General features: G+C 41.3%; 3 protein-coding genes across 6 annotated transcripts; 1 reads left to right on the top strand and 2 right to left on the bottom strand.

Annotated features, from left to right (window-relative positions):
• Positions 1-2,819: 2,819 nt before the first annotated feature.
• On the bottom strand, positions 2,820-7,955 carry tcn2 (transcobalamin II). Of its 2 annotated transcripts, XR_014570380.1 has the most exons (11): positions 7,860-7,955; positions 7,714-7,781; positions 7,083-7,272; positions 6,203-6,372; positions 5,902-6,054; positions 4,615-4,787; positions 4,249-4,426; positions 3,985-4,165; positions 3,768-3,886; positions 3,403-3,657; positions 2,820-3,308 (listed from the first exon to the last, which is right to left on the bottom strand). XR_014570380.1 is itself a non-coding variant. In XM_083784210.1 (10 exons), the coding sequence occupies exons 1-10, from the start codon at positions 7,865-7,867 to the stop codon at positions 3,596-3,598; spliced, it is 1,302 nt and encodes a 433-aa protein (XP_083640336.1). In that variant the 5' UTR covers positions 7,868-7,955; the 3' UTR covers positions 2,820-3,595. The 2 variants fall into 2 exon arrangements, 1 of the variants encoding a protein (XP_083640336.1); XM_083784210.1 differs by having other exon boundaries at positions 2,820-3,657.
• Positions 7,956-8,247: 292 nt separating this feature from the next.
• ccdc117 (coiled-coil domain containing 117) lies at positions 8,248-10,923 on the top strand. Of its 3 annotated transcripts, none has more exons than XM_083784219.1 (6): positions 8,248-8,453; positions 8,789-8,863; positions 9,039-9,089; positions 9,202-9,456; positions 9,595-9,741; positions 10,144-10,923. In XM_083784219.1, the coding sequence occupies exons 2-6, from the start codon at positions 8,799-8,801 to the stop codon at positions 10,391-10,393; spliced, it is 768 nt and encodes a 255-aa protein (XP_083640345.1). In that variant the 5' UTR covers positions 8,248-8,453; positions 8,789-8,798; the 3' UTR covers positions 10,394-10,923. The 3 variants fall into 3 exon arrangements, with proteins under 3 accessions (XP_083640345.1, XP_083640344.1, XP_083640343.1); XM_083784218.1 differs by having other exon boundaries at positions 8,779-8,863; XM_083784217.1 differs by having other exon boundaries at positions 8,737-8,863.
• A 394-nt stretch (positions 10,924-11,317) lies between these two features.
• On the bottom strand, positions 11,318-27,440 carry LOC310871677 (uncharacterized protein). The gene is made up of 23 exons (XM_083783317.1): positions 27,372-27,440; positions 26,904-27,097; positions 26,614-26,723; positions 25,299-25,353; positions 25,095-25,214; positions 23,757-23,873; positions 23,551-23,646; positions 21,822-21,902; positions 21,617-21,704; positions 21,297-21,444; positions 20,269-20,388; positions 18,841-19,050; positions 18,564-18,626; positions 17,110-17,211; positions 16,844-17,026; positions 16,636-16,752; positions 16,304-16,536; positions 16,038-16,164; positions 15,874-15,957; positions 14,646-14,857; positions 12,890-12,965; positions 12,451-12,681; positions 11,318-11,996 (listed from the first exon to the last, which is right to left on the bottom strand). The coding sequence occupies exons 2-23, from the start codon at positions 26,977-26,979 to the stop codon at positions 11,925-11,927; spliced, it is 2,721 nt and encodes a 906-aa protein (XP_083639443.1). The 5' UTR covers positions 26,980-27,097; positions 27,372-27,440; the 3' UTR covers positions 11,318-11,924.
• Between the last annotated feature and the right edge of the window lie 407 nt (positions 27,441-27,847).

Here is a 27,847-nt window from a genome sequence, read left to right as displayed (position 1 = left end):
AGCTCATGGTCAAAAATGATGAAAAACGAGGATTTGAAAAAAAGACGAAAATCACTCCGAGACCATGGGCTATATAGTCCATTGTCTCGAGTGATTTTCGTCTTTTTTTCAAATCCTCAAAAATGATGAAAAACGGCGTGGTATAGTATGCCATCTGAGATGGGCTGTACAGCCCATGGTCAAAAATGATGAAAAATGAGGATTTGAAAAAAATACGAAAATCACTCCGAGACCATGGGCTATAGTCCATTGTCTATAGTCCTATAGACATATGGTCGACCATCTCAACCATCTCGTCCATCTGGAACTTTTTACTTTGAAATGTTTTGTAGTTTCTGAGTTATTTAACTTAAACGCCCAATGCATTCTCAATGGCAATAGCACAAACTTTGGCATGCTACTAGTCCTACATACTTACACCTAGACTAGTTTGCCTGAAAAGGAATCTTTGAAATGTTTCATCGTTTTAGAAATATAGTGCTTTCAAATTTTAGAAATTTACAATGGGGCTCAATGGCAGGTTATGGCACGTCAAAAAACCACTTTCACCTAGAAACTCCATTCGCACTTTTTCTAATTCAGCTTACTGTTTAGCCCATAATGGGGGGTGAATAGGGCAACATTTTAAACTGAGGGATATTTCCACAAAACTTCACAGGTTGATCAATGATATAAATATGAAAAAAAATTGTATTGCAAGTTTCCATGAAATCTAATATATATAATCACAATATGGCCGCCAAAATATTAGCACCCAGAAAATAGGTTTGGCTCGAGATGAGCTAGAAATCCAAAATCCAAACTGTCTATTTCATGTTTTCTGACCATGATAGACTCAATGGAATACCTATTTTTATTGTGTGTCTGGACCCTTATTGTGCATATTTACAAGATGGTGGCTACCCGGAATAGTGCTATGATTTCTACCATGATTGTCTCCACCAGGCCGAAGGCATGTGGGGAGAGTATGTTTTGCACTTCGTCCGTCCGTGTGTCCGTCCGTCCGTGTGTGTGTCCGTCCGTTTGTCCGTGAACAGCTAATCTCGGCCACCGTTAACCCGGTCGATGCCAAATTTTGCACACACACTCCCTGGATGCCAACGATGAACCTCTGCCCCAAACTTTCCAGAACGGCCTGTTATAGCGCCACCAGGAGGCCGCTTTGTGCAAAACAAGTTTTTTCACAGTACACCTACAGATTTTGTCCAAACATCACGCAAATTAGTACACAGTCTCTCTAGAGCCATTCAACGAAACGGGTCTTTCAGATTTCTCAGACTCCATCCTGATTGGTTAAGATTGGCTTCCAAAGTTCACAGGAGTGCTCAGTTTCAAACAAAATGCTGCAAATCATGAACACATCGCGTGATTTCCGTGAAATTGTGCACGCACATTCCCACTAGGCCGAGGACGAAATGCCACATGAACAATTTCAACTCAGCCTCAAGGTGGCGCTATAACTGGCCGAAAAGTGTTTTTACCTCTAACTGCACGGATCTGTGGATAACCTGGTGGAGACCTGTGCCCAGAAGGGCACTTTTTCTAGTTGTTGACTGTTTTGGCAAACACGCAATATTAATCCATTGGCTAAGATTCATTGCACAGAAGGGACATATATTATTGAGATTGCATATTGTCAAAATGGCTGCAAACGTGAAAAAGAAAAAAAGACATTACTTTTCCTGTCAGATCCTATTATCCAGGGGGCAAACCATCCCCTTTATGGATACCTGCATTTGCCATAACATCAAATGTTGTCCCCCAGAAATAATATCTATGACCCAATAGAATCACAACCTATATGGACACACCGGTATTTCTTTTTTGCTGGAAATCCAATATGGCCGCCACAATATTAGCCTATACACTACAGTATATAATGGGGGTGAATAGGGCACGTTTTTTAACTGAGGGATATTTCCACGAAACTTCACAGGTTGATCAATGATATAAATACAATTATTTTTTGTATTGCAAGTTTCCATGACATCCAATATGGCCGCCACAATACTAGCACCCAGAAAATAGGTTTGGCTCTAAATTCTGAACCAGGTGAGCTAGTCTAGAAATACAAACTCATTGTTTCTGACCATGAGAGACTTAAAGGTGATATACGTCGTCGTCGTCAACGTCAAAAATGTCAACGTCGTCGTCGTCTTCGTCAACGTCAAAAATGTCAACGTCGTCGTCAACGTCAAAAATGTCAACGTCGTCGTCGTCAACGTCAAAAATTTCAACGTCGTCAACGTCAAAAATGTCAACGTCGTCGTCGTCAAAAATGTCAACGTCGTCGCCGTCGTCGTCAACGTCAACAATGTCAACGTCGACGTCGTCGTCGTCAACGTCAAAAATGTCAACGTCGTCAACGTCAAAAATGTCAACGTCGTCAACGTCAAAAATGTCAACGTCGTCGTCGAAAATGTCAACGTCAAAAATGTCAACGTCGTCGTCGTCAACGTCAAAAATGTCAACGTCGTCGTCGTTGACGTCAAAAATGTCAACGTCGTCGTCAACGTCAAAAATGTCAACGTCGTCAACGTCAACGTCAAAAATGTCAACGTCGTCGTCGTCAACGTCAAAAATATCAATGTCGTCGTCAACGTCAAAAATGTCAACGTCGTCGCCGTCGTCGTCAACGTCAAAAATGTCAACGTCAAAAATGTCAACGTCAAAAATGTAGTATATTTCAAATAAGTATTTAAATATAATGCTTTATGGTGTCGTCCACTCACAGTTAACAGTTTTTGAATTGAGTTGTGCTTTAAATGTAAATGTTTGAGTGGAGTCACACACCCTTGTGGGTTTGGTAATTAGCTGACTGACACTGCAGGTCACAAAACCTACTGAATGATTTGAAAACAGGCGCCTCTTTACGTTGTACGTCTGTATTAAAATCGCCCACCAAGATTTTCTTTGTACCATCCTCCTCAGCTAAGCATCCCTCAAGAATATCAAAGAAGCCTTGCTCGTCAGGAGGTCTGTAGACTGTGCCAACTAGTACTGATTTAGCATTTTGGAAAATGAGTTCAACATGCTGCAAGTCAGTACGGGTAATGAATTCAGTATCTTTGTGGATATACAACATACAGATCTAAACATTATACAGACAAATTTGAGTATTTTGCTAATTTTATTTTCATTTGGTTATAAAAAATGAAAAACATACATGGTGACATAAAGTAACAGAAGGTATTTGAACAATTAACTTCTGCGATATAACCCTATATTGCTGTGGTATGGGGCAAAGTGATTCAGACAGTATACTAAATGTATAAAAAGCTTTAAAGCCCGCTTGAAACACATTCATCCTCGGTGGGCCTAATCTTGAAGACTAATGAGCCGTCCACACCAAGCACTGTAACTATAAAGATAATATAGTTAAAAAATTTACTCTAAGTCAACAGCTATAACAACAACAATGGTGAACCATATAGTTATGGTGCTTGGTGTGCAGACGTTCCTTAACTGTGTAGGCTTAAATGAAGGCTTATAGAATAGATAGCCAAATTAAATATTATTCATAAGGGAAAATCACACAGAACAGAAAGCAAGCTTTCCAGTTGAACTTCTTTCGGTGCAGCGCTGCCACATAACCTCAGTAGGTTGTATTTTTAATGGTGATCTTTTGAGCTCGCTCAATCTTATAATTGCTGATACCTGTAGGAGTGAAAAATCACCGTGTTTATTAGTAAGTCACAATAGAATCTGTGTGTGTGTGTGTGTGTGTGTGTGTGTGTGTGTGTGTGTGTGTGCGTGCGTTTTCTCACCATGAGTGAGAGCGGCGTCATCTGAAGCAATGTGCCAGTACCTCCGGTCGCTTATTCTAGCCTGTTCTCCATTCACAACACTTAGGAAATCCCCCCACAGGCTGCGCTCAAACACAAACCTACAACACAGGATGGATTCCTTTAATCTCAATGTAGCACACTGGATTTTTACCATGTTGAGTGAAGATAAACAATGCACAGTGTACATTTAACTCACATGAAGCCAGTATTGCTCTGGAGAAGTTCCAGAGTTTCCAAAAGAGTGCTGCTCTTTGGCACATTTACTGAATAGATAGTGGGTGATCCACTGATTTTCACCACCACCACATTTACTGCCACAGTACTCTGGCTAGGTAATGCCACCACAACAGACTGCCTGGGCTCCACCACCAGACTGTCTGTAGGAAAGAAGGTTTAGTGTATAGACATGCCCTAAACAAACATAAGCTACCAATGACATACATGGAAAAACTGCATTTACCATCCTCATTAGAGCACTCCATGCTCTTGACATCCAAGTACGATCTATGCTGGAGAGCTGGTAGTGTCTGGGATATGGCCATGACGTTGTTGTGATACGTGTTCCTTCTGGCATCTGCCCTCATAGCCTCCATGGATGCAGCACACTCCTCAACCTGGCTGCCCATTGCCAACAAGGCCTAGGACACATTCAGTGTGTAAGTACAACCAACTGGTACATAGCCTGACACTCTGCTATTTGATATTTTAGCCGAATGTTGGCCCCAGAAAAGGGGTGCTGGGGATGGAGTGGTTATGTGAGCTCTATAAATTGAAATACGTATTTTGAGCTTTGTAACTAAGTACTGTACATAAAAGTGACCATTACCTGAACTGCTAGCCCTGTGCTGAATTTGTTGCCCATATGACCGTCAGCCCGTTGGGAAGCCAGGAGTTTCTGCTTAACAGTGCTCAGGGCTGTGTCAAGATCAGCTGTGTTCTGCACATGGGAGCCAGCATCCTTCACACACTGAAGTGCCATTCCAGCCATGGCAAGTGTGTCTAAGATTTGGGATCAAATAAGACCTTAAGTATTCAATCTCAGTAGATGGAGATGCATACAGTAAAATTGTAATGTTAATTTAACTCTGGGAGTGTACACATGTAACCAAATATACCAGTAAGTGTCCAATTGGTTACATTTGTACAGTCTCTGAGTTACATAGTGGATAAAGTAACATTATAATGAGAAATAACACGAACACAACACAGACCACACCACACACAACTGTTGTTTTATACATGACTTATACATACACATACATGTGCAACGCACTATACAAATAAAGTTCATGGTTATTGTTATTTTAATATAAATATTTATACTCCAGAGTCAGGACAATTTAGTGCCATTCACAATGTGTTCTGGTCTGTTTGCAACCATTGGACACTTCTTTCTACAGATAGAGTTCTACATTCTACAAACACTCATGACCTGAAGAAGAGGAAACATTGTCACTCTGTTTGCTTGCAGTTCACCCTGTGAATAAAAAGGCTTTTTTTTTTTGTCAGAGTTTGCGCCAAGCATAGACATGGTAACGCCCCGCCTGCCTCTGATTGGCCTACCGACACTGCCCGTCTTGACTGTCCTACACTATGCTGGATAGTCTGATGCGAGGTTACTCCGTGGTGGAAAATAATACAAGGTGGAACCCCATTGAGTAGTTCTGCAGACACTTTGCATTTAACCTCTTAAACCCTCTATAATTAGTAAACTCGTATTTAGTCGATTGTGGTTGTACTCTGTACTTAGTCCGCTTTTTTCCCTCTCTACCCCAAACTTATTGGAAAAGTAGCTGATCTACAACTCATGAGTCATTATACAACACGTGGTGAACTTGTAGATCTACTATTTTCATGGAATGTTCCCCCGGAATGGTAGACCATCTTTGGAAGTAGTAGTAGAAGTAAAAAGTAGTACAAAATCTACTTTTCAAAGTGCAGATGAGTCTACACAAAAGATTAATATCAAATCATTCTAACAGCTAATTCTATGATAGGTTAATGAGTGTATATGTGTGAAGAGTAAAGACACTACTTGCTAATGAGAGCCCCGATTGTTTTAGGCGCTCCAAAAATATGTTGGTTGTTCTGTTGTTGTTCTGCTTTCACTCACCAATAGATTCAAAGCCTCCATGGTTGATGTGGCCCTGTTGTACAGCTTTCATGAGCTTGTTACTGACATGGTGGTTGACCCTGATGCCACTGACACAAAGAGCCAACACACCCAGTGAGTACTGGTAATAATTAGTCAGAGGACGGTGGCTGACTGCAAATGAGGCAAGAAATAAATGTCAAGGGGTAAAACAGCTGTATTAATGGAGATAACACATGGAAGAGTTTAAACTTAACCTTTCACCAAATTAAAGGGTCGAGAAATAAATGTAAGTCTTCAAATGACAAGAAGAAGAGATTACAGGCAATGTGGTCCTTTTCTTGTTCCATCTGTCTCTTGAGGTGGATCAGCAGAGAGTCTTTCCTGTTGTTGACTGTGAAGGTGATTGTGTTGAGGTCATAACATGAGGCCTTCAAAGCCAGACTGTACAGAGCCAATAGACCAACCGCTGATTGACTATTTGAAAGAGAGCTAGGGGAATTGAGGAGGACTTGAGATCAGGTAAAATGGTAAATGGAAATTCAAGATATAAATTAAAACATAGGCCCTACTGTAAATCCAGTTAGGCCTACATTAGCTCTGGTCCATAGCTCTAATGCGCGCATTAAAATAAATAAAAATTACGTAATAAAAAGAACGTTTTTGCTACTCACCAAAACAAAGGCGAGTTGTGTCATTAGAAAGCCTACTTTCCTTAGAGGACGCACTCTGAGCCCCCCACCACACGTATAAACTGTTCTTTTTGGCCAAAAGGGGATTTTGTTTCCACCGGAAAGAAAATATTTTTAGTTACTCCGCTGCGCCCTCTACTGATATTGCCCAGAGAACTGCCTCATAGAGAATATTTTTCCTCCAGTGAAAACAAATCCCTTTCTGGCCAAAAAGTACCGTTTATACGTGTGGTGGGGGGCTCAGAGTGCGTCCACTAAGGAAAGTAGACTTTCTAATGACACAACCCGCCTTTGTTTTGATGAGTAGCAAAAACGTTCTTTTTATTTACGCCAAAGAGGAGAGGCTGGTCTGATTTCAATTTGAGATTTAAAACGGAAAGTCCCATAGCCTTACTGCGCAGGGCAGAATCGTAGAAGCAGTAGAAGGCTATGGACCAGAGCTAGGCCTACATAGACTTTAGCTGCAACAATGAATATAATAGAATAGAAATTTTAATAGAAATTACTTACTTTTGGATGTCATTGTGTAAACGTGTTTTCAGTTTATTCAGGTGTTCGCTCTCCTTGACAAGATTGTGGTGATCAGAAAGCCGCAATGCCAGATGCACACTAGGATTAGGGATTCCTTCTTGTGTTTCCAGAGAGTACAGGAGCTCCTTGTTGAGTGAAAGGAGCAGCTCTCTGCTAGAGCCCTCAGTATCTGGGGAAACACATCATCAGACATAGGAGAAAAAAAGAAGAAAAAAACACTGTATGAACATGGACTTTCAAGTTCCCAAACCACAGTTGCTGCATCAGCAATCACATGCGACAAGAGGAAAGAAAGGCAACTTAATTTCCACCAATAGTATCCATTATTTCTCCTTAATATTGCCACCCTGACACTGAAGACGTTTTTATTATTATTATAAATATACCGGTAACCTCTATGAATGAGCCTGAGATGAGGAAGCAATCTCAGGCATATCAGCCTTATGTTATGGAAGTTGCAAAATCAGTGATTGATCAAGTGAGTGAGTCATATGAATGATGGGCATTGGGCACATTGTGAAATGCCACAGAGTTTGGACATTTGAGATGGACACAGGAAGAACTATAATTGCTGGATTAACTACTGTAAACTTTAGAATGAATGACTTACCAAAAGGTTTGCTGGAGACAAAAGCCAGTAGTCCCGAGATAACAATCAATATGTACATTCTGAAAACCCTGGATGGTACAAATAATTTAATAATTGCGTAATAAAAAATATGAATATGAAATATCCTTAACAGCAATACGTGTTACCGTGACATAGAGAGCGACTCCGCAGTGACAGCTGACTCAGCTGAGCTGTGAGAAGAAACAAAATAGACAACATGAGCAATAGGGTTTCATTGTCACATGACCCGTTAACTTCATGGCGGTCCCTTTAAGAACAGGCTGATTGGGTCTCTATCTTTTCAATTCAACTGTGTTTTTGCTGGTGGTATGCTACTCCACGTAACGTTTGTGTAAATCATTTGTTTTTTATTACATATTCCCCGTAACTGTTTTAATTAAAGCAGTGTTAACGCTGACTTTATGAGTGAAATGAGCCAGCCATAGTTCATTTAACTACAAGTCCCAAAATCCTCGCAAGGAAACGATACGTCATTTTAGCAGCTTGACGACATTCTACTGCGACAGACCCGAGATGAAATGGTTTAGCTATATATAACTCTATGGTTTAGCTCTGTCAAAAGTATCTTCTTTGGGAAAACATTTGCAGCAAATAAGAGTATGTAGCTGCACGTGAATGTAGTTTTAAATCTGTGGTGTCCATACATGATACTACAAACGTGAAATGGCAGCTAATGGAAGTCAACAATAGACCAACACAACATCAACATCAAGGGGCGGGTCAGTATATAGTTTCACGTTATTTCTTGAATAATACTGAAGTTTGTTGTTCAATACAAGAATGAGCTTCTCCTATTTGCCAAGATGTAAGGAATAGTGAATGTTGCCTTTGTAGCCATTTGGTGCTTTGTAAACCTATTTGTGTTTCTAGCTATAATATGCAGTACACATTTATTATTATTATGTGTATATATGTGTGTAGTCGTATTCTTTATAATTACTTGCTTATGTTGTTTGGTATTTGTCCACCATATTTCAATCTTACCTTCATATATTCATGCAGCTATTGAGTTGGGGAGTGTGCCGGCTATGTATTCATTCTCAGCCCTCACCAGCCTTCCTGAAATGAGGATTGACCTTGGTCCACCAAGCTTCTCCAGTCAACAGCAGAGTGGAGCACTTTCTAATATGTATGCAGTTCACGGAATCACTCCACACACTTCTATCATTATTTCACTGTAGTCAATGTTCCACAGTCAGCTCATTGAAGTGCTTGTATTGAATGAAACGTATATTGAATGCATTGGTACTCCAGAATTATTACATATTTTGATATGGCTTTTTTTCTCTGTACTTGTCTGACAGGAGCTGGGAGAGGCGATGCCTTAGAAAGCATAGGAGGAGAGCTGATGATGAGTGAGTTAGACATGTAAAATAAACAGTTTGTGGTTTATTAGCATGACCTCAAACATGCATTCATACCTCAGTTGTATGATAACATTGAATTTGATGTTTTTTTTTTCTGCAGAGGATGCAGTGCCAAAAAAAGGAGACTGATGGTGGAGGCAGAATCTGGCCTTCTGGAGAATTCTAGCATTTGTAATGACTGGCTTCCAGGCAGCAGTTATCCTCCGTCTGCAAAACTATCCAGCCCTGTACTTCCACAAACCTGCCTAAACATTCCCTTGCCTGAGTCCTCCTCCACTCTAACCCGTCCAGAGACGGAAGGTTCCTGCATGGAGATAGAAGCAGCTCAGAGGAAACTTCGGGAGATTGAGGATAGGTGAGCGGTGTGAAGCTTACAGGGAATCCTGTAACTGTTTACTAAAGCAATAAGACTCGAGCATGACTTTGCAGTTATCATACAACTATTGCACTTGTGCTGGTCTGCTGGATACTGAGTATTTTTTTTGTATCACAGAATAACACTGGAGGATGATGATGAGGATGAAGACCTGGATGTGGAGCCAGCTCCCAGACGACCAGTTCTGGTGATGTCAGACAGCTTGAAGGAGGGGTTACAACGTGGGATCAGCGACATCCTCCCCCACACAGTAGCCCAATCTGTGTAAATGCTTGTCTCATTGTCTCTTCAGAAACAGTCCAAACACATTCATATTAAGTTTGTCAACCAACCACGAGAGGGTCTCATCTCTTGTGAGGTTTCTTCTTTTTTACTTCAGTTTTTCCTTGCCCGATTGAGAGTCTAAGGATATTCTGTTTTGTTGAGATTGCAAAGCATTGCACGTGTGCTTAAAAATCGGCTCCTGTCAGCAAGTGGCATGAGAATAAATCAGGTTTAACACTGTTAACAGATGTTCAGGTTTAACACTGTTAACAGATGTACAAATAAATTAGAAACGGGAATTTGGGTTCCTAATTTGGGTTCCTAGGTAAAAGATTTTTTTTTAAAGAGTGCTGTCGCTTAATTTCGTTTCATTCCGTTCACCTGCTCCTCTTATCTCCCTAGGAGTCATTCCTGCATGGAGTTGGTGGTTTGGAGGCCACCAGAGGATGCCTTGTCCCGGAGGATGAGGGACTCACTGCTACAGAGACAGCGTAAACATCAGATAGCGTGCCGGCAGCCCCCAGTCCCCTGTTCCTCTCCATCCCTTCAGAGTTCCATCAACCCCACAAGCTCCTCTTCTGCACACACATACTCAACTCTGTACAACATGCCTGTGGCCAACAGCTCCGGTGAGGAGGACATGGAACTTTAACTGTGTTGGCTCCTTTAACAGCAAAGCAGGAAAGACTGCAGATACAGAGTAGAGACATTGGGCTGTACACACAGTCCTTGTTATGTTTGTTAGCTTTGCAAAACATTTTGGTTTACATGAATATTTTGTTATTGTTTGCGAACTTTGCAGCACATAATTTGCAATACAATCACTTGGTTGGTCTTCTGACTATAAGCTACAACAATCACAAGGTGCAAGCAGGGACCACAAAGCTGCAGACCTTTTGAAATGGGTATATTAATTTCCCAGTTGTTAAAATTCTAATACTTGTTGACTATAGTTTCTGTTGTATAGAGTGGAGTATGTTGACTATAGTTTCTGTAGACACCCTAATGTAACAATGTCATATTATGAAACTATGTTTCATAGTATATGGAACAGACTTAACTGAAGTCTTCACAATATGTAGGTATGGTTTTAATTGTCCGAAGCTTGGCCTACGTTCAGTACATGAGTTTGACTTTGTACTTTGTTTAATGACAGATTAAAACACTTGATTTTTTGCACAATTTTTATACTCTGCTTTAGAATATACATAGTTACTAGGGTTTTGAAAGTTATTCTTATTGTACAGTTATTAAGAACCTGCTGTGTAACTCGTTGCTAGACCTTATGGAGTGTATATATTGCACCATATACAGCAATGCTTATTTGTTTTGCAGGGATCAGCCTCCTTCCATAAGGCTACTTAAGCCAGCATTCTGTGAACAAACAAAAGCCCACTCTTAATTTGGCTGTATTCTCCAATGTTCTTTACCAGAAACCTTGAACAAGTATAAAGTGTTAATACTTTATATTTGTTTTTAATTAAAATGTTACTTATGTGGCTATATTCGTAATGTTTTACTTCAAGACACATTTTGTGTCATAATGTATAGTGTGGTATTTAACAAATACTTGAATGAAATGTAATACAAGTTTCTTAGTTTGGATATTGAATGTTAATTGCACAATTCATGTGAGGAAAAAAATGCCTGTTTATTCATTGCAATTTGTGTACAAGATGAAGACCAGAAGACATGTGATAACATACCACACTAAAATCCTTAGTGTTAATGTGTCTATTTGTAAAACTGAGTGTACAAATGTAAGCAAATAAGTTTTACACTCCTAACAGTGAGGATTTTACTTTGTAGGGATTCCTACACAAGAGTAATGTCAGCCTTATGAAGCTGTCCTAATGATGCATGCGGATCACATGATCTAAGCTCACATGATCTACCCTCTACGGTTAGTCTAACCTTAAGTTGAGCAGTAAAACGGCTTCAAACCATGGGTCACTGGGTGTAATAACTTTAACAGCCACATTTTTGATTGTGACACTGACCTGTAAGTGTCAATTACCCATCACGTGGAGAAGTACAGTACATAGGTTATAGTGGATGATTCAGGTCTTTTAAGGTCTACACAAATTCCTAGAAATGCTTGTGGCTCTGACTTTGGGATATATATTCTTCAAACAGATAGTCTTCCACATAGTCATTTAATAGTGAAGTTCAACATGCTGTATTCAGCTCAGGGCTGTGCTGATAGAGTGGGTCCAAATGTGAGCACCGTCTTCAGTGTCTTGGGATGGTGTGATCTAGTTTGGAGATAACCAGTTTAGCTAATTATATACAAACACAAGGACAGCCATAATATAATTCAAATGTGAATCATAGTTCTGTTAAAATGGCAGCATTTTCATTATAATACAAAATGTTCAGAAGTAAGTTTAGAATGTACAAAAATTACATTGAAATAACTTGCAAAAGAAATGTTCCCTCTTAAGGGAGTCCGGTATATCAGTTTACCAAGTTACCTTTCCTACCGAAGTTCTTTACCTCAAAAGGTAAAGGTACAGTTCACGTTGAGAGGCAGGGAGTCCTTCACATGTGCAGCATATTTATAAACTTTAAAGCTTGTGTAGATAAAGTTAATGAAATTGTCCCACAGCTTAATATCATTGTGAATGGACCCAATGAAAATGCATATGTGTTATTCACTGGATAACCCTCCAAGAGGATAGATTAGGTTACACACCAAAGATCACTCACTGTCTCAAGATAGGACCCAGACAAATCCAAAGACATCTTTTTCAGAGGAGAACTGCAGGTGTAGGCCTGATTCTCTGCCCGGAGCTGCCTGACTCGGCTCTGGAGGTGACGCAATAGCTTGAAAGAGGCCATATCTGAGGTGGGCCCAGGGGAGGCAACAGAGTCCCCAACATGGAAGGAAGGAGAGGGGACTGAGCACTGAGCTCCACAGTCGTTGCCTTCCTGATGGGACTGAGAGAGGCCACGTTTGAAAACAGAACAGATTACTAGTATTAAGGGTTATTAAACATTAATGGATCATCATGTTATCAGTCTGAGACCGGATGATTATACAAATGTTTCCAAATGGACCTGTAATCCATTTGGCAACATTTGTTCTCAGAGGACGTGTGTGTGATGTTCATTATTCCTCAGGTTTCACACAATGCTTTACATTTACCCTAGCAATGAGTCTCATGTCTCCTTCAAGTATCTCACGGTTGCTCTGCTTCTCTTCTTGTGACTTTGATGTCTTTCTGAAGCACAAACATATCCAGACAGAATAGTTAGAAATTTGCATTGCTTTGGAGATATGGAGGAGTTCACCATCTCAATCTCTCACATGTTACTCTACGCATGGTGTAAGTAAGCTACTCTACGCATGGTGTAAGTAAGCGACTGCAGTGAACTGAGATGAGATCATGGTTTGTAATGAGGACAACAAAAGCATCAGTTAGTATTGCATCTAGTACGTTTAGTCCTGACAGACATGCTATCTCTATGAAAACCATTTACCTTCCCTTTAATAACTTTGCCTTGCACCTGGGAAATGTCAGAAATGAGAACACAATTTATTTACAAAATATAACATGAATTAAATTCTATCAATAATGGAAACAAGCACCCAGTGGCACCTGCAATGACAAATACAAGAATTGTATTAAATTGTAATGCGATTTAATGAGATGGAATTATTGTCCAAAGAACATTAATAATGATATAATTATAATTATAATACAAAATATTATTATTATTATTATAATAATAATAATTATTATAATAACTTTATTTATATAGCACTTTTTAAAACATGCGTTACAAAGTGCTGATCAACAACAAGAAGTTGAGCTACGCAATAGACAATTAGTAAACTAAGAAAGTTAAAAACAGTGCAGGTGTCAATGACTGCACTCTAGTGCGCAAGCAGAGCGCGCAAGTACTTTTGACCGCTACAAACTGTCAAATCTCAGTTTCTCTGTGAAGGAACGTTTGAAATGTTTATGCATGTAAAAAAGTATTATTATTAAGTATGGTACAAGTTTCTATCTATAAAAGGAATACAGTTTTATCGATTTAGAACTATTCCCCAGCAAATGACGTAATGACTACTTGTGCCTGATACGGCAGTGGTGCCAGATTACATACATGTATACATAGGAGCATTACCTTTAATCCTCCCGACACTAAAACATATCGTCATTACGTCACCATCGAAAACCAATTACACTCTGGCATTGGGTCGCAACCCAGTTCATATATGTACCAATACCATGTCCAGTCGGCGAGAGAGCCAACCTGCTTGATATTCAGAAACGGTCGGGGAGGCCTCGGCGAGCGCTTTTATCTGCGCTATATCTTCTCATCCTTTCACACACAGCGAGCAAAACCGCGGCTATCAAAGCCCGATCTTGCGTCAGATCGGGGGTTTTGTCGGCGAGCGCCAAAAATGGTCCCCGACAGCATAATCTGAGCAAATATCGGGCAGTGTGTACAAGCCATTAGACCGTCTAAGCTTCCTGTGGTTGGGGATTTGACATATATTCATGAGTCATCCGCATAGCAGTGAAAATGGGGTTTATGCTTGCGGATGATGTGACCTAGATCCAGCATATAGATGGAGAACAGAAGCGGTCAAAGACAGAGCCCTGCGGGACGCCACATGTAAGAGGGGCTGAGGGGGAAGAGGTGTCCCCTGAGACAACAGAGAAGGTTCTGTTGCTCAGGTAAGAGCGCATGTACGCCAGCCCATGTTTGCTACGAGCCAGCAAGATGGAGTGTCGACCATGTCAAAGGCTGCACTAAAGGTCTAACAGTACGAGTATGGCCCAGTCACCTTCATCTAATTATACTATTAGTAGCAACAGTAACAACAACAACAAACAACCCGGTCTTTGACTTAAACAGGATAAATAAATAATAAATAAGTAGTATATTACCTCTCAAGCTCTGCTGTCATTTCTTCCTCAAATTTGCATACCAGGCGGTTCGCTGTATGTTCTTTCCACTGGCTCATGCTCCTCTGGACATCTCTCAGCTCTTGGTCTTTGGCCTGCAGTTGCCTGCGCAGAGAGGCTGCCACTCCCCCCCCACCGTACCCTTTGTCACACATCTGGGCCCGATTCAGAGTACTGAGCTCCTCGATGTGCTCCTGCAGAAATAAGAGACCAGATGTAACAACGCTGTAGTGGGTGCGGTGCATTCATATAACAGTTAAAGTCTGGAATGTTAAAAGCGCTGTAAGTAGTGATATTTATTGGGTATGTTACAACAAAAAGGTGTTTTGTTATAAAGTTAAGACTCAAAATTGTGATATAAAGTAGAGTTGAGTAACAGTTGTCTCCGCATCTCTCCAGTTCTGTAATAAAGAGACAATACATTTTCAGGTGGGACATCAATTTCATCCAATCAGGAGAGAGAACCCATTTTTTATTTCAGAGCGTTCCAGTTCCAATTATATATTATTAGTTTAAAGAGATAGTTTGATTTGTGTGTATTCAGCTGTATGAAATACTTGCCAGTAGAAAGGTGTTAGTTTATTACCTGACAGATTACACATGGTCGAATTTCTTCCCCGGTTCAGATTCACGAGTGTGGCTTTTAAAAGTTTCTTTCTGGCCTTGATCTCCTAACTCCCCCCCCCTTCTTCCCTTTCTTTTTTGTTTTTTGTAAAAAATAACACGATGGGAACTATGCACAAAAACGATGCAATTTTTTACTTGTTAAAACTGTGATGAGACAATAAACATGATTCTGATTGGCAGGGTTGATGAAATACAAAGGTTTTACTCCACAAAACGCTTGCAGTTGCAATGTTGACATGTTTTTACACCAATATTCCTCTAATCACTTTTTATTTCAATTGTCCAGCCTATAGCCCGTAGTTCTCCCTTCTGATTAGATAAACTGGTATACACTACAGACCTGAACATTTGTTAAAGAGCTGGAGAGATCAAAAAGATAAAATAAAATAAAATACTACAGCAATACTTGGGAATAAAGAGCTATTTCACAATAAATAGTCCTTTAACTGTGGGATAGTAAGAACTGAATCTGTAAGGGTCCGTTTTTAAAAGAACACGCCAAATGTTACTCTGTATGTTAGGTCCACCTTCACGTTGATTCTCAAAGAGTGCTACTGTACTAACATGAGGTCAATGCTCATACCTGAATCAGCCTTGCCTTCAGGGCGTCCAACGCCTGTTCTTTCTCAATCTCCATCATCTTCCTCTGAATGTTTAACTCCCACTCCTGAATAACAACAAATCTAAAGTTGTAAACACATGAACGTCCATGCATTCTGAATGGAGACTATGTCCAGTGAAGCATACCTTATCTCGACTCAGCTGCTGTGTGGTTCGCTTGTGAGACTCGAGATCCTGATGCAGATGGTAAATTAAGTGTTTTACCTGATCTGTGAGGGCTTGAAGGTTTGTAACCGCTTGGGCAACTGTAGGGCTGCACAAAGAAAGCAGAAACAACCAAATCAGCTGAACATCACATGACCATGACATATCCATATTCAAATGTACAATATGTTTCCCTTTTTGGAATCAAAAGTGCAGGTATTGATGGGCACCTGTGGAGGTAGGTGTACCTGTGAGGGAGTTGTGTATTCTTTTCTCTAGGTCCAGTCTGTTTCAGTATGAGTTGAAGTTGCTGGCATTCTGACATTAGTTCTTGGGCCCAGTGCCTAAGCTGCTGTTCCATATGAGTTGCGGTTCGCTTTTGACTGTTCTGCGTCTCTTCCAGCACCATGCGGAGTCTGCCAGCCTCTTCCTCAGCCATCTGAACAGCCTGTTGCATCCTCAATACCCTTTGCTCAGTCTCCTATGACCACAGAACACCATAATTACATTACACTTTCTCAGCTTTTGTGTGTAACTTGTGGGAGGATGCATGTTGAGAATGTTTACTGTGCCCTTCCACCTCTTCTGTGTGTCTTCGTAGCTGCTGCAGCTCATCACGAGTTCTCATCATTTCAGCCAGCATCGACTCCTGCTCTCTCTGCTGTGCACAGCGCTCACTCTCCAAATCCTGCACTCCCTTATACAGATGTGAAATATTGTAAATAAGACATGGGAGGTACATTTATTCTAATAGCAATGTTGCATGTCATGATTGAGGGCCATCTTACCGTCTGCAGTTCCACAACTTTATTTTGAAGAGTTAGTGCATATCTCTTCTCTCTCTCCATGTCACTCCTCATGTTCTCCAACCTCTCCCGGGCTTGTTCTTGCAGTAACACACGCTGCACCCGCAGAGCTTCCTCCTTTTCCGGCTCCCACTTCCTTCTTTCCAGCTCTATTGCCTTGAGCACCTGAGTGGGAGTAAACATTATCATTTAATATCATGAAATGAGAGAAACTTTTGTTGGCATTTGTCAGATTGTAGTATTCGTGCCTTATTCAGGGTTTCTTCATGCAGCTTCTCTTCATGTTTCCTCATTGCCTCCTTCTGCTGCTCAAGAGATTCTCTTAGCATCCTCCCTTCTTTCTCTTTTTGCTGTCAACAAGGTGGGGGGAAGGAGCAGAGGAAACAAACCCCACATCAGGGACGTAGCTGACCATTTGGTTGCCCTACTCGTGGGATATTTGTGCTGCTCCCCCTCCCGACAAGAGCGCTGCTCTGTTTGTGACTGAGGACGCACACACAGCTGCTCGTTATTACCATTACTCTGGTCGGCATGGCACTTTTTGGCAATGTTTTTTGCCCCCCTCGGCATGTTGCCCTACTCGCAGTGCGTATTGCGCGTATAGGTAGCGATGGCACTGCCCCACACACTCAGTGTGGGGCAGACCAGAGGTTTTCACTTTTTTCTTTAGGGACCTGTACAGAGCACCGAAGTCTGACTAAATGTATGCATTCTACCTGGGTCACGTTTTTTCCCCCCATTCTGAATTCCCATTGACGTGTTTAATATTGCGGCATATAAGAACTGTATTCCAAAAATAAACAAATGATCCCAACGGATTGACTTCATATGGGTATGAAGCGTCAACTGACGGTGAGAAAACGCTAATGTCACTGCTACCAAATTAATGACATTTTCGCCAGAGACAGACTATCAAATTTGAGTGACTGACTATCGTAAACGATACAGAGCCTCGATCCCACCACCCTGACAATAGTGCTCGGACATTTGGGATTTTTGGACCACAATTCTTATATGAAACGATCCTTAGATGACCCAATGTTATTTTCCATAGAGAGAAACCTCAGTGACCTAGAGCAGTGGTTTTCAACCAGTGGTCCGGGGACCACCAGTGGTCCTTCAGGGGGTTCCAGGTGGTCCCCAGCTAAATGATGGAGAGTTGGTAACCAAATTGACCCTCATAGATCTTTAACTCTTGAGTGTAAAATGAAACCAAATGGACCCGTAGGGTTCAGTAGGGTCCATTTGGTTTCATTTTACACGCTCAAGAGTTATATTATATTATTGTTAAACATCTGCATTACTTAATTTACAAGAAGTCTACACAATTAGAGAATGTACAAGAATTGTTATTTTGATCAATGAGAACAAAAGCTTTCGGTCTGAGAGGCAAAATGTCATCAAATGGTGGTCTGTGGCTCAAATGCCGAATAAATCATGGGCCTTGATATGAAAAGGGTTGAAAACCACTGACCTAGAGGATGAGCGAGTGATCAGATGTTAGGACTCTATTTTATTTTTAATCACGTCGTTTACTGTATGTATCTGATCTGAATAGACTCAATGTGCTGTGTGAAAAACAGAGCCCATGTTCTTTCAAAGCACACACACACACACACACACACACACACACAGAGTGTCAGGATTGAAAAAAAAACATTTAATGGTTCAGCATAGTGAGTATTACGAGATCCTTCATTACCTTCAGGATCTCTTGCTCATGAACCGAAGCCAACTCAGATTTCAGCTGCTCAATTTCAGTATCCTGAAAAGGAGAGAATCGGTTTGTTACGTGAAGTTTATTATTGACAATAGTCACAAAATGGGCACCGTTTGAATATAATCATAGACACATCTGTAAAGGGCATAGCCGTGGCGACCATTGTTATGGTCATGATTCACCAGGAGCCAGGATGGCTTGGTTCCAGGCTTAAAATGGGTTTTATATCTGTAGCACCACTGCTACCACACATACTGACCATCAGCCTTTGTGCTTGCTCCTGGGTGTTTCTGAGTGCACTGTAGTGTTGCTTTTTAATGCTCTGTAGCGTTTCCTGCAGCCCATCTCTCTCCGCCTGGAGGCGACTCTGTTGCTCCTGGAAATCCAGAAGCTGAAGCTCCTTCTGAGTCAAAATCTTCTCCAGGGATCCTACCTTAAGCTTGCATTCTCCTAAATGTCCCTGTGTCTCCTGCAATTGAAACAAATAAAGGGCAGAGAGAGTAGAGAAGAGTAGGGTGACAGCTACGTAATAGGCAGGATAGGGCTGTACTGTAGACACAGTGGCTTGAGTTTAAAAGATTAATATCAGGGTTTCACTTTGAGGGGCACTAGCCCCTCCAACGTCTGGATGTCGGAAATTGCTTATATCTTTTCTACGTCCGAGCATAGACATGGTAACGCCCAACTGCCTCTGATTGGCCTACCGACACTGCCCGTCTTGCCTGTCCTCCGAGATGCAAGGGTACTCCGTGGTGGGGAATAATACGTAGGCCTACAAGAGAATGGCAACACGCGGCAGTAACTGCAGTATAAGAGGCAAACTAATATTGCTTGTGCCCTTTGCTTTGATGGAATAATTGATTGAACACGTAGGCCTATGTACATATATGTTAATGTTATAAATTAAAGTGTTAGTGTTGATTATTGTGTATTAATCCAATTCTAGTAAACTAATACTATTATACTAAAAAAGATAAAGATCAAGGGAAAAGAGACCTTTTTACAGTACAATAATGTTTCAAGTTTACACATGTATACAAATAAACAGGCCAACGGCATAAACAATATTAGTTTGCTTCTTATACAAAAAATAAAAGTTACTGTCGCGCGGGCCAAGCTGTCATTCTCTTGTATTATATATCATACTTGTATTATTTATTTATTTCCCACACGGAGTAACCTTGCGCAGCACAAGGACTATCCTTGGCGCAGCAGAATATCCAGCATGTATCTTCCACCTCGGAGACACCGGCTGTGTCGGTAGGCCAATAAAAAGCCGTTTGAAACTGCTGCAACCCCCTGTTCCGCCTGCTCATTGGTCCCAGACCTTCCACAGTATGTATGTATGTATGTATGTATGAATGAATGTTGTATATTAAGTTGTTTTAATTCATAAAGAAGGCGTGGAAGTTGCGTTGGAGAATGATGTATCCGTAAGTATCTCACTAATGGCAGATTCGCTAACCCACATCCTTGAATCAATATGTTCATGTATTGTGGTGTATCTTGGTGTATGTTAATTTTGTCTTGTAAGCCCGTGCAGGCTGGGCATCTTGTGGTGCAGGACACTATAATTAAACATCTATCTATTAAAAATCCCTTTCTCATAGCAAAAAAGAAAAATCTATAAATCCAAACAAACCCAATTTAACTTCTTCATACATAAAGTTTAAGGTTAATACAATACCTCTTGCATTAAATCCATCTTCTCTCTTGAGTGCCTGTGTTCAGCAAACAGCTCTGTTTTGGCATTGTCCAGCTGTCGTTCCATCTCCTCTCTCTCCAGCATGGACACACTCGTTGCTCTCTGTAACAAAAAACTCATGTGAAGTGAGGGTGCTCTTATCATCGTGCATCATCATACATTATCTCATTCCGGCCAATCCGAATTAGCTTCCTCACCTTCGTCTTCAATGTTTGTGTTATGCAATGTTTGTGTTTACACGAACACTCAAAATGGTCCATTCATTGTCAATGACATTTAATGTTTGTGTAGGACAAAGTTTGTGTTTGCACACACACACATATAATAGGAACAATGCTACTATGGTGCCATTGTAGAAGAAGAAAAAACACCACAAACAAACAGATCGACAAGCAGGAATGTGTGAAGGAATCAACGGGACCAAACAATCTGAGATATCAGGGGTACTATAAATGACTGTCCTTGTCCACAAGGCCCCTTCATTTAGAGCTGTTCTGTGATGGCACAGAGAAGGAGACCTTCACTTCACTCAACTCAACTGAGATCTCTTCAAACATAGTCTGTCCCCCTCCTTTTCACACAGCAAGGTTCAAGGTTCAAGTTTATTTAGCGTCCCCGAAGGGCAAATTGGGTTGCAGCATAGACATCAGTACATGAAACAAATGAAACAATACAAATAAAAACATAAACAGTACACATACTGATAGCTAAAACAAACACACATAAAGACAGCGATTTGTTTTCTTGATCGCTATGCTAAGAATGTGATTTTTATTTAGGTGAATTGTTTATTTGGTAATTTGGTATCCTAATTTCTTTGAGGTATACTACACTGTGATTATTTACCTTGTTGTTAATTGACTAGAGTTCATGCTTAGTCTGCTTATTCCAATCTCGCACTTGCACTGTAAGTCGGTATGGAAAAGAGTCTGTCTGATAAATGCCTAAATTGTAGCATGTGAGTAAAAACAACATTTCTCTAATGAGTATACTTAGTGGTTTGTTCTCACATATTGGAGGGTGGATGGCGACTGGTTCATCTTGACCCAGTCTGACGTCTTCTCTGGTGACTTATAAGGCCTACTGCTGTGCCTGTTTCTCCAGCAGGAACCTCCCTCGTCAGTGTCCTCATCATCCTCACCCAAAGAATGCACAAATCTAGAAAAGCATAGAAGAATACGCAGTTGCACTTGAGGTTGTATATTATTGTTGCTGCCGGGTGGAAACCTCATTATGTAACATAAAAAGTTCAAATATGGAGATGAGAGGTTTCTACCCGACAGCCCATGAATGTAGTCTACATTTTGCAATCTAACCTCACTGGGGTTACCTGGGAGTGACTCTTCTATTATGTCGTGTTCTACGGAGGGATGTATTCACACCAGTCCCAGTTGTAGGCCTATGTGCGGTTGTCAGGACTAGGTGAAAAATCAAAGGCAAGTTTAAATGATGTCACTACTATTGTACTGTATATACAGGCCAACTGATCTAAAAGTGATGGAATCAGTTAGATAGAGAATGTATCCCACTTGTACCTTCACTTGGCTCCTGTGTGTGTGTGTCATAATCACTCTGGTCATCCATGTCTCTGACAAACTGAATGACTGAACGCCATCCTATTGCATCACATCTCTCGTGTTAATTAAACATGCCATGTTAAAGTTGCTTTTTGAAAATATATTAGCTTACTATACTATATCTAACAGTATATCCATTTTGGCAAAACACTATTCTAGCGACTACTTCTTCCCAATAAACGGAAACATTTAAAAGTAGCACTAAGAGTCTGAGCTTTGGCAGATACTGTCACACATTTCAACTCAACAACGTCTTGCCTTTAAGTGGTTTAGTAACAAACAAAAAATCACACCCGTGTGAAATGATGGGTGCTCTTGTCATTGTAAAGCAGGAAAACGATATGCACATCCCAGTTTCAGAATACGGTTACTGAACGAAGAAAAAAGTGGAATGTCCGCACACAATATAATTCTGCTCGCCGCTCTTGTACATCAATTTATGTTAGTGGACATTTGACTTAGCTACACAAGGTACATAAGGTGGTCCCTTATTGGCCAAGCGCTCCCACCAACTCGTTTACATATGACGTAAGTTTTTCCTGCAATGTCAATGGCGTTTTTAATGTTTTGATGTTTAATTTACGTCATATTTAGCGGAATTATCATCTCTCATCATCATACATCATGTATCATCTTATACTGGTCAATCAGAATGCCTGTTGCCTGTGATTGGTTAGCTGATTTGCTCGTTTACATATGACGTAAACTTTCCCTTCAGTGTCAATGGCGTTTAATGTTTTGATGTTTAATTTACGCCATATTTAGCGGAATTCTGACGTAATTTCTCCGTTCATTGTCAATGTCAAATCTTGAGACGTGTGGGGACAAAAGCTGTTTATCGAAGGGGCTAGCGCCCCTTAATAATGAAGGTCCATAAAGAATTGTACTAAAACTTACATAAAGGCAACTGAAGGCAAACAAAATGTAAACGGTGATGGTCAACAGAAACAATCATGCCTAGCTCACCCCCTTCACTCACTGACTTACACCTGACATGAATCAAATACAGACCACGGCCCCTGGGGCCTCACCAAGATGATCTCAGACACTGTCAGCTTTGATGTTGACACAACAGATTCCATCACCACGGCTGCAGCCCTTGGGGGCCCTCACCAATAACTTTGAGTCAATCCCGGGCTTTATAGTTACTACTGTTGTCACACTGAGATCATGGAACCCATGTTTGGGTACAACTAACTTAGAACTCCATATGGAGTGGACAATATACTGTAAAAGACACTGCAGACCCAGAGAGACCTAGGGCTCCATTTTTGTCGCCGCCGTTTCCCGCGACGTGGCCAGAAAATGTACGAGTATAGGAGCTTGCTCTGTCCCTTAATGGTATTTTGGTCCAGCGTCACCCGCTATCTATTTTGCAGACACCGGGAACACCCCTTCCCCACTGCTAAATCCCCAAACAGTGTATTTAGAAAGATCGAATGAAAATGGAGCCCCTAGAATTCAATCACCGCTCCTGATGGTGCGTTCACACGGGCAGATGTAAAAGATGCAGTCTACCATTCATTGTCAAAGGAAGCCAGCGAAAAGACGCAATGATGCATGGAGCTGCTCCAAATCCAACCAAAGTTGCGTCTGCCCCCGTGAGTGCACCATGAGACTCTCCAACAGAAAAGTTTTGTTACTCATTTTCTTTCTTGTATTTTATAGTTTTACTTCCATCTCTCACCTGGCTGACTGTGAATGTGGCGTCTGACCTGCTGTGTACTGACAGAGTCCAGATCACTGTCGATGGACACTGTGTCAAAACTGCACACAGGGACTCCTTCAGAGGAAAGAAGCAGCTTTCAATTACTGTTAACAAGGAGTGGATTTTCTTTTGTAATAGTGTGTGAGTGCTGCAGAATGCAGATGCAGTATGTTTCTTTGTGGTACCTGCCAAGCTTCTGATTTTAAGAGAATGGCTCTTATCGTGCCTGCTTCCTTCCGATTCTGTCAAAACCTCTGTTTCACTGCTGCTGCAAGGAGGGCCAGAGACTGAACGTCTCAAAACTGAAGAAAAATGATAAAACACAGGACAGAGACAAATAGGTGAGGCATAGTGGCAAATAATGCCACAACTAGGCCATGTCATAGCTTTCCTAAACCTTTGACAGGACATCCACTTTCCCCACTTGTGTATTCATCAGATGGTCCCAATCCTCTCACCTGATGGATCATGCAATAATACGGACAGATTTGAGCATGTCTTCACCGATAGTTCTATAGAGTCTCCTACAGGTCTGTCTGGAGAGAGAACACAGTGCTCTCTCTCCTTGTGATCACTAGGCTTCTGTGGTGTTTTGCATCCTTCTCTGAACTCTGGTTCTTCACTCCTGCTTGACATCATCTTTCCATGATTGCCAGCAATGCATTTGTCCTGCTCGACTCTCTGGCCTTGTTTTTCTGGCTGGTGATGATGAGGTTTAACTCTGTCTCTTCTTTTACACCCAAGTGTGTCTGTCTCTCCATTCCTGATGTCAAGATAACGTTCCCTCTTCTGGTCACCCTGATACATTGCGTTGTGTGAGATCTCTGTCTGTCTTCTTTCCCCTGTCACTTCAGCTCTTACTGATTGCGTGGTGCGCCCGTCTGGCAAAGTCAGTCCCACCATCTCCTCTCTAAAGCGTTTGACAAAGTCCTCCGTGCAGATACTTTCTGAAGGAGGCTGTAGCTCTGCTACCTCCACAACACCTCCACAACAAGTGTTCCCGAGCAGCCTCTCCAGCCTCCAGACAAATTGCTCCCTCCTGGACTCAACACCTTCCTCCTCCTCTCTCATCCCTCCCTCTATCCTCTGTTCCATCTCCTTCTGGACAACAGGGCCCTCCTGGTCACCTGTGCTCCTCTCTGGGGGTAGAGCAGAGGAGAGACGGGTATGGAGAGGTGAGACACATCCAGTCTACAACCGTGGTCCAGGTCATAGTGGGTAGGAGGGAGCATGCAGGACAAGTGATGTAGACAGAGTGAAAGAGTTCCTGTATACACAGAAAGCATGGTCCAGATATCCTCTCTGGGGATGTTTTCCCTTCTGATTTTATTATTAAAAGTTTATAAGAGCTAAAGACAGCTTTGAGTTAGGGATTATGGAATCACACAAAAAGGACTTCCATTACAGTGAGGTCAATTTACAATTACAATTTAGGCATTTAGCAGACGCTCTTAATCCAGAGCGATTTACAATAAGGTTGTGAGGACATGACACCCGAAGTGCTGACTCAAATATTGTATCACCTGATCTTTGGTCCTTGTGCTCAGACAGCCCCAAATCAATGAAGAAGATGGTGTCATTTGTTTGTGTTGTACTTCCAAGTCCTGTGTCTTTGCTCACAGATTGGCTCCGGCAAAGAGGTGCTATTGGGGAAAACAAATGTAACTGTTGATATAACTGATGGTAAAATCATCCTCAGAAACAAAGTGTATGACACAACATACTACCTGCTTCAGTGTAATGGTGCTTTTTGGAAATCCCCTCAATGTCACGTTTCTGCACCTGCATACATTCAAATTATGTTGAACTTGGAGGACAATCCTTAGTTATTCTGGCAAAATGAACAAACGGCAAATACTGTATGTTTGTACAGATATTGTTTAATAGAGTGTTCTATAACTGTAACGGATGTAATGACCTTGATTCTTTCTTTGCAATTAATATTACAGAAATCACCACTGCATGCAACTGTATCCTACATACAACTCATTTAACTGTTATGTTTATGCTTACAGTATTGGTGGTTACTGTCTGAGATCAAAACTGGATACATGTTGCAATTACTCTCACAAAAATAATTAACTATTCGCCCGGGTGATTAGCTCAACCGTCTATCTGGGCACCTAGGCTGCTGAGCCAGCCTGACGGCATGCCGCGGGTTCGACTCCCGATCCTGACGGCCTTTGCTCATGTCTTCCCCCCCATCTCTCTCCCCATTTCCTAAATAAATAATTAAATTAAATAATTAACTATTCAACGATCTCTGAATGCTATAGTATGACGGAAGCAGCTGAACATTGTGAGTCAACATGCAGTCTGGCTCCAGAGACTACGACCAGTCTACCACAGCACTAAAGGATACTGATGTAACCAGTATAGTATTTAATAGATAGACTCCTTTCAGGTCAACAACACTGAGGAAGACCTGTTTGGTTGAAACGCATCCGTTGTTTCTGTCCGTGAATAAAACCATGTGAAAAGGACATTCATTGTGTGTTGGCTATTTCCTCACTTTCATGACATTATATTGAGCCGTGCACCTCAAGAGTTTCATTTAATCTGGAGAGTAGCCCTAGTTAGGAAAGGTTTCACACATTTTGACCAATCTGCAAAATAAATGGTACCATAAATTAACACCTCTCAATTTGTTCCAACCCAACTCCCATGAGAAACTTCAATCAAATTTAGGGTGACCTAATTTAAATAATAATAAAAAAACAAAAGAACTATTGGCCAATATGAACTTGTTGGATGTTGGATGTGTTGAAGTAATGTGCATAAATACCGTAGCTAATTATTGGCCAAAAACTGGAAAAGTATAGGTGTGGCTGATTTTAAATCCCAAAAACCCATAATTAGACATCCCACAAGTTCATATTCTCAAATTTACCCCAACTTTGATTGGCTTCCGTTCCATGAAGTATAGACACCTTAGGCTTTATTAACACATAATGAAATATTTTTGTAAGCAGCAATTATTTCACAGATTGGTCAAGAATGTATAACATTCCCTATACCCTCAAACTCCCAGGATATACCAACCTGCAATTGACTCAGCTGAGCATCAATGGCATCAAGGAGGAGATCACAGTGGTCCAGTTTCATAGGAGTGACCTTCATTCCATGCACATGGTCATCAACATCATCCAAGTCTGTGATAGAAATGTGAGGATCAGCTGAGATTTTCAAATGGTTGTCATAGTTTATTTTTTCTTTTTTGTGATCAAGTTTTGTTTTTTCTTTTTTGTTAAAAGAAAGAAAAAGGGGGTTTCCCCCACCCCACCCTCCCACCCCAAATGGTTGTCATAGTTGCTAATATGAATAAAACTGACCTGTCAAGGGAAGTTCATCTGTGTGTATTGTAGCTTCTTCTTCAGCAGCTTCATGGCAGCCTCTGGTTATGTCCATTGTCTGAAGCCAGACATCCAGACATTCACTAGTAGTAACTACATAGACAACATTCCAACATCTACTAGCCAGCCAGTGGGGTGTGAGGACTGAGGAGTAGGGGTTGTTGGTCAGTTACCTTGGAAACCCAGGTAATTAAGCCAGTGTATGAGCAAAACAGTCATCTTTTCACAATGGAAACAATAAATCCCTACGACGATCGTTCCTCGGCCTCAGACGCATTACATTTCAGAACAAGCTGGTGCACAATTTAGTAGCTACACGGTACATACCCTATTTGGTAAAGTCTTAGTCAGGCTTATAGTTATTTTGTTTTTAAGGGGAAAATGCTAAGTCTCATTGCGTGCAGCGCCCTTAACTAACTTGATTACTCAAGCATGCATTACGTATACTTTCAGTTTCAGGGATCAAAGTCAAACTTCTTGACAGGCTACTGTATAGACGTAGAAGATGGACATAGGCTATATGGTCGGTCCTTCTTTTAAACAAATTAAGCTTCTGCCTTCTGCACTGTGGGTGAGGCTTGAATTGATTCACGTCTTCACTATAAGAACACTTGTGCTAGGCAACCATCAAACAGAGCCTGGTCGACTGTGACTCTCTGACTGCAGCGGGACATCGAGCGCCAAACAGCTCGATCGATGTTTGGTCAGTCAAATAGCAGACAGCGAGTGAGCGAGACGATATTATGCAGTTTATTGCGTGGCGGGGGGAGAGCCACGGAAGAGGGTTTGTGTCCGTCTGTGACTGACAGACAGTGACAGTCAGTAATTCGCATACGTGCTGATTTGGAGCGTATCCGCGGGCGGGCGGTAACAGGTCATCTCGCATTCTCGCCCCTTTCCCAACTCGCCCCCGCGAAAAGTGA

This window comes from Protomyctophum parallelum (assembly GCF_964188405.1).
Source record: "Protomyctophum parallelum genome assembly, chromosome: 15".
In the NCBI taxonomy this organism is placed as follows: Eukaryota; Metazoa; Chordata; class Actinopteri; order Myctophiformes; family Myctophidae; genus Protomyctophum; species Protomyctophum parallelum.
This window is presented reverse-complemented; position numbering and strand designations above follow the sequence as displayed.

Excerpts from the sequence above, each read along its gene's own strand:
- ccdc117 (XM_083784217.1), top strand. The coding sequence starts at position 8,408 with ATGGAAGTCAACAATAGACCAACACAACATCAACATCAAGGGGCGG. Across the intron at positions 8,454-8,736 it reads ACATCAACATCAAGGGGCGG|CTATTGAGTTGGGGAGTGTG; the intron begins GTCAGTATATAG and ends ATATTCATGCAG. Across the intron at positions 8,864-9,038 it reads AGTGGAGCACTTTCTAATAT|GAGCTGGGAGAGGCGATGCC; the intron begins GTATGCAGTTCA and ends CTTGTCTGACAG.
- LOC310871677 (XM_083783317.1), bottom strand. The coding sequence starts at position 26,979 with ATGGACATAACCAGAGGCTGCCATGAAGCTGCTGAAGAAGAAGCTACA. Across the intron at positions 15,958-16,037 it reads AGCAGCTGAGTCGAGATAAG|GAGTGGGAGTTAAACATTCA; the intron begins GTATGCTTCACT and ends GTTGTTATTCAG. Across the intron at positions 11,997-12,450 it reads CTGGGTCCTATCTTGAGACA|ATCACACCATCCCAAGACAC; the intron begins GTGAGTGATCTT and ends TCTCCAAACTAG.
- tcn2 (XM_083784210.1), bottom strand. Across the intron at positions 7,273-7,713 it reads TGTCTCCAGCAAACCTTTTG|ATACTGAGGGCTCTAGCAGA; the intron begins GTAAGTCATTCA and ends GTGTTTCCCCAG. Across the intron at positions 4,166-4,248 it reads GGAGTGCTCTAATGAGGATG|ACAGTCTGGTGGTGGAGCCC; the intron begins GTAAATGCAGTT and ends TCTTTCCTACAG.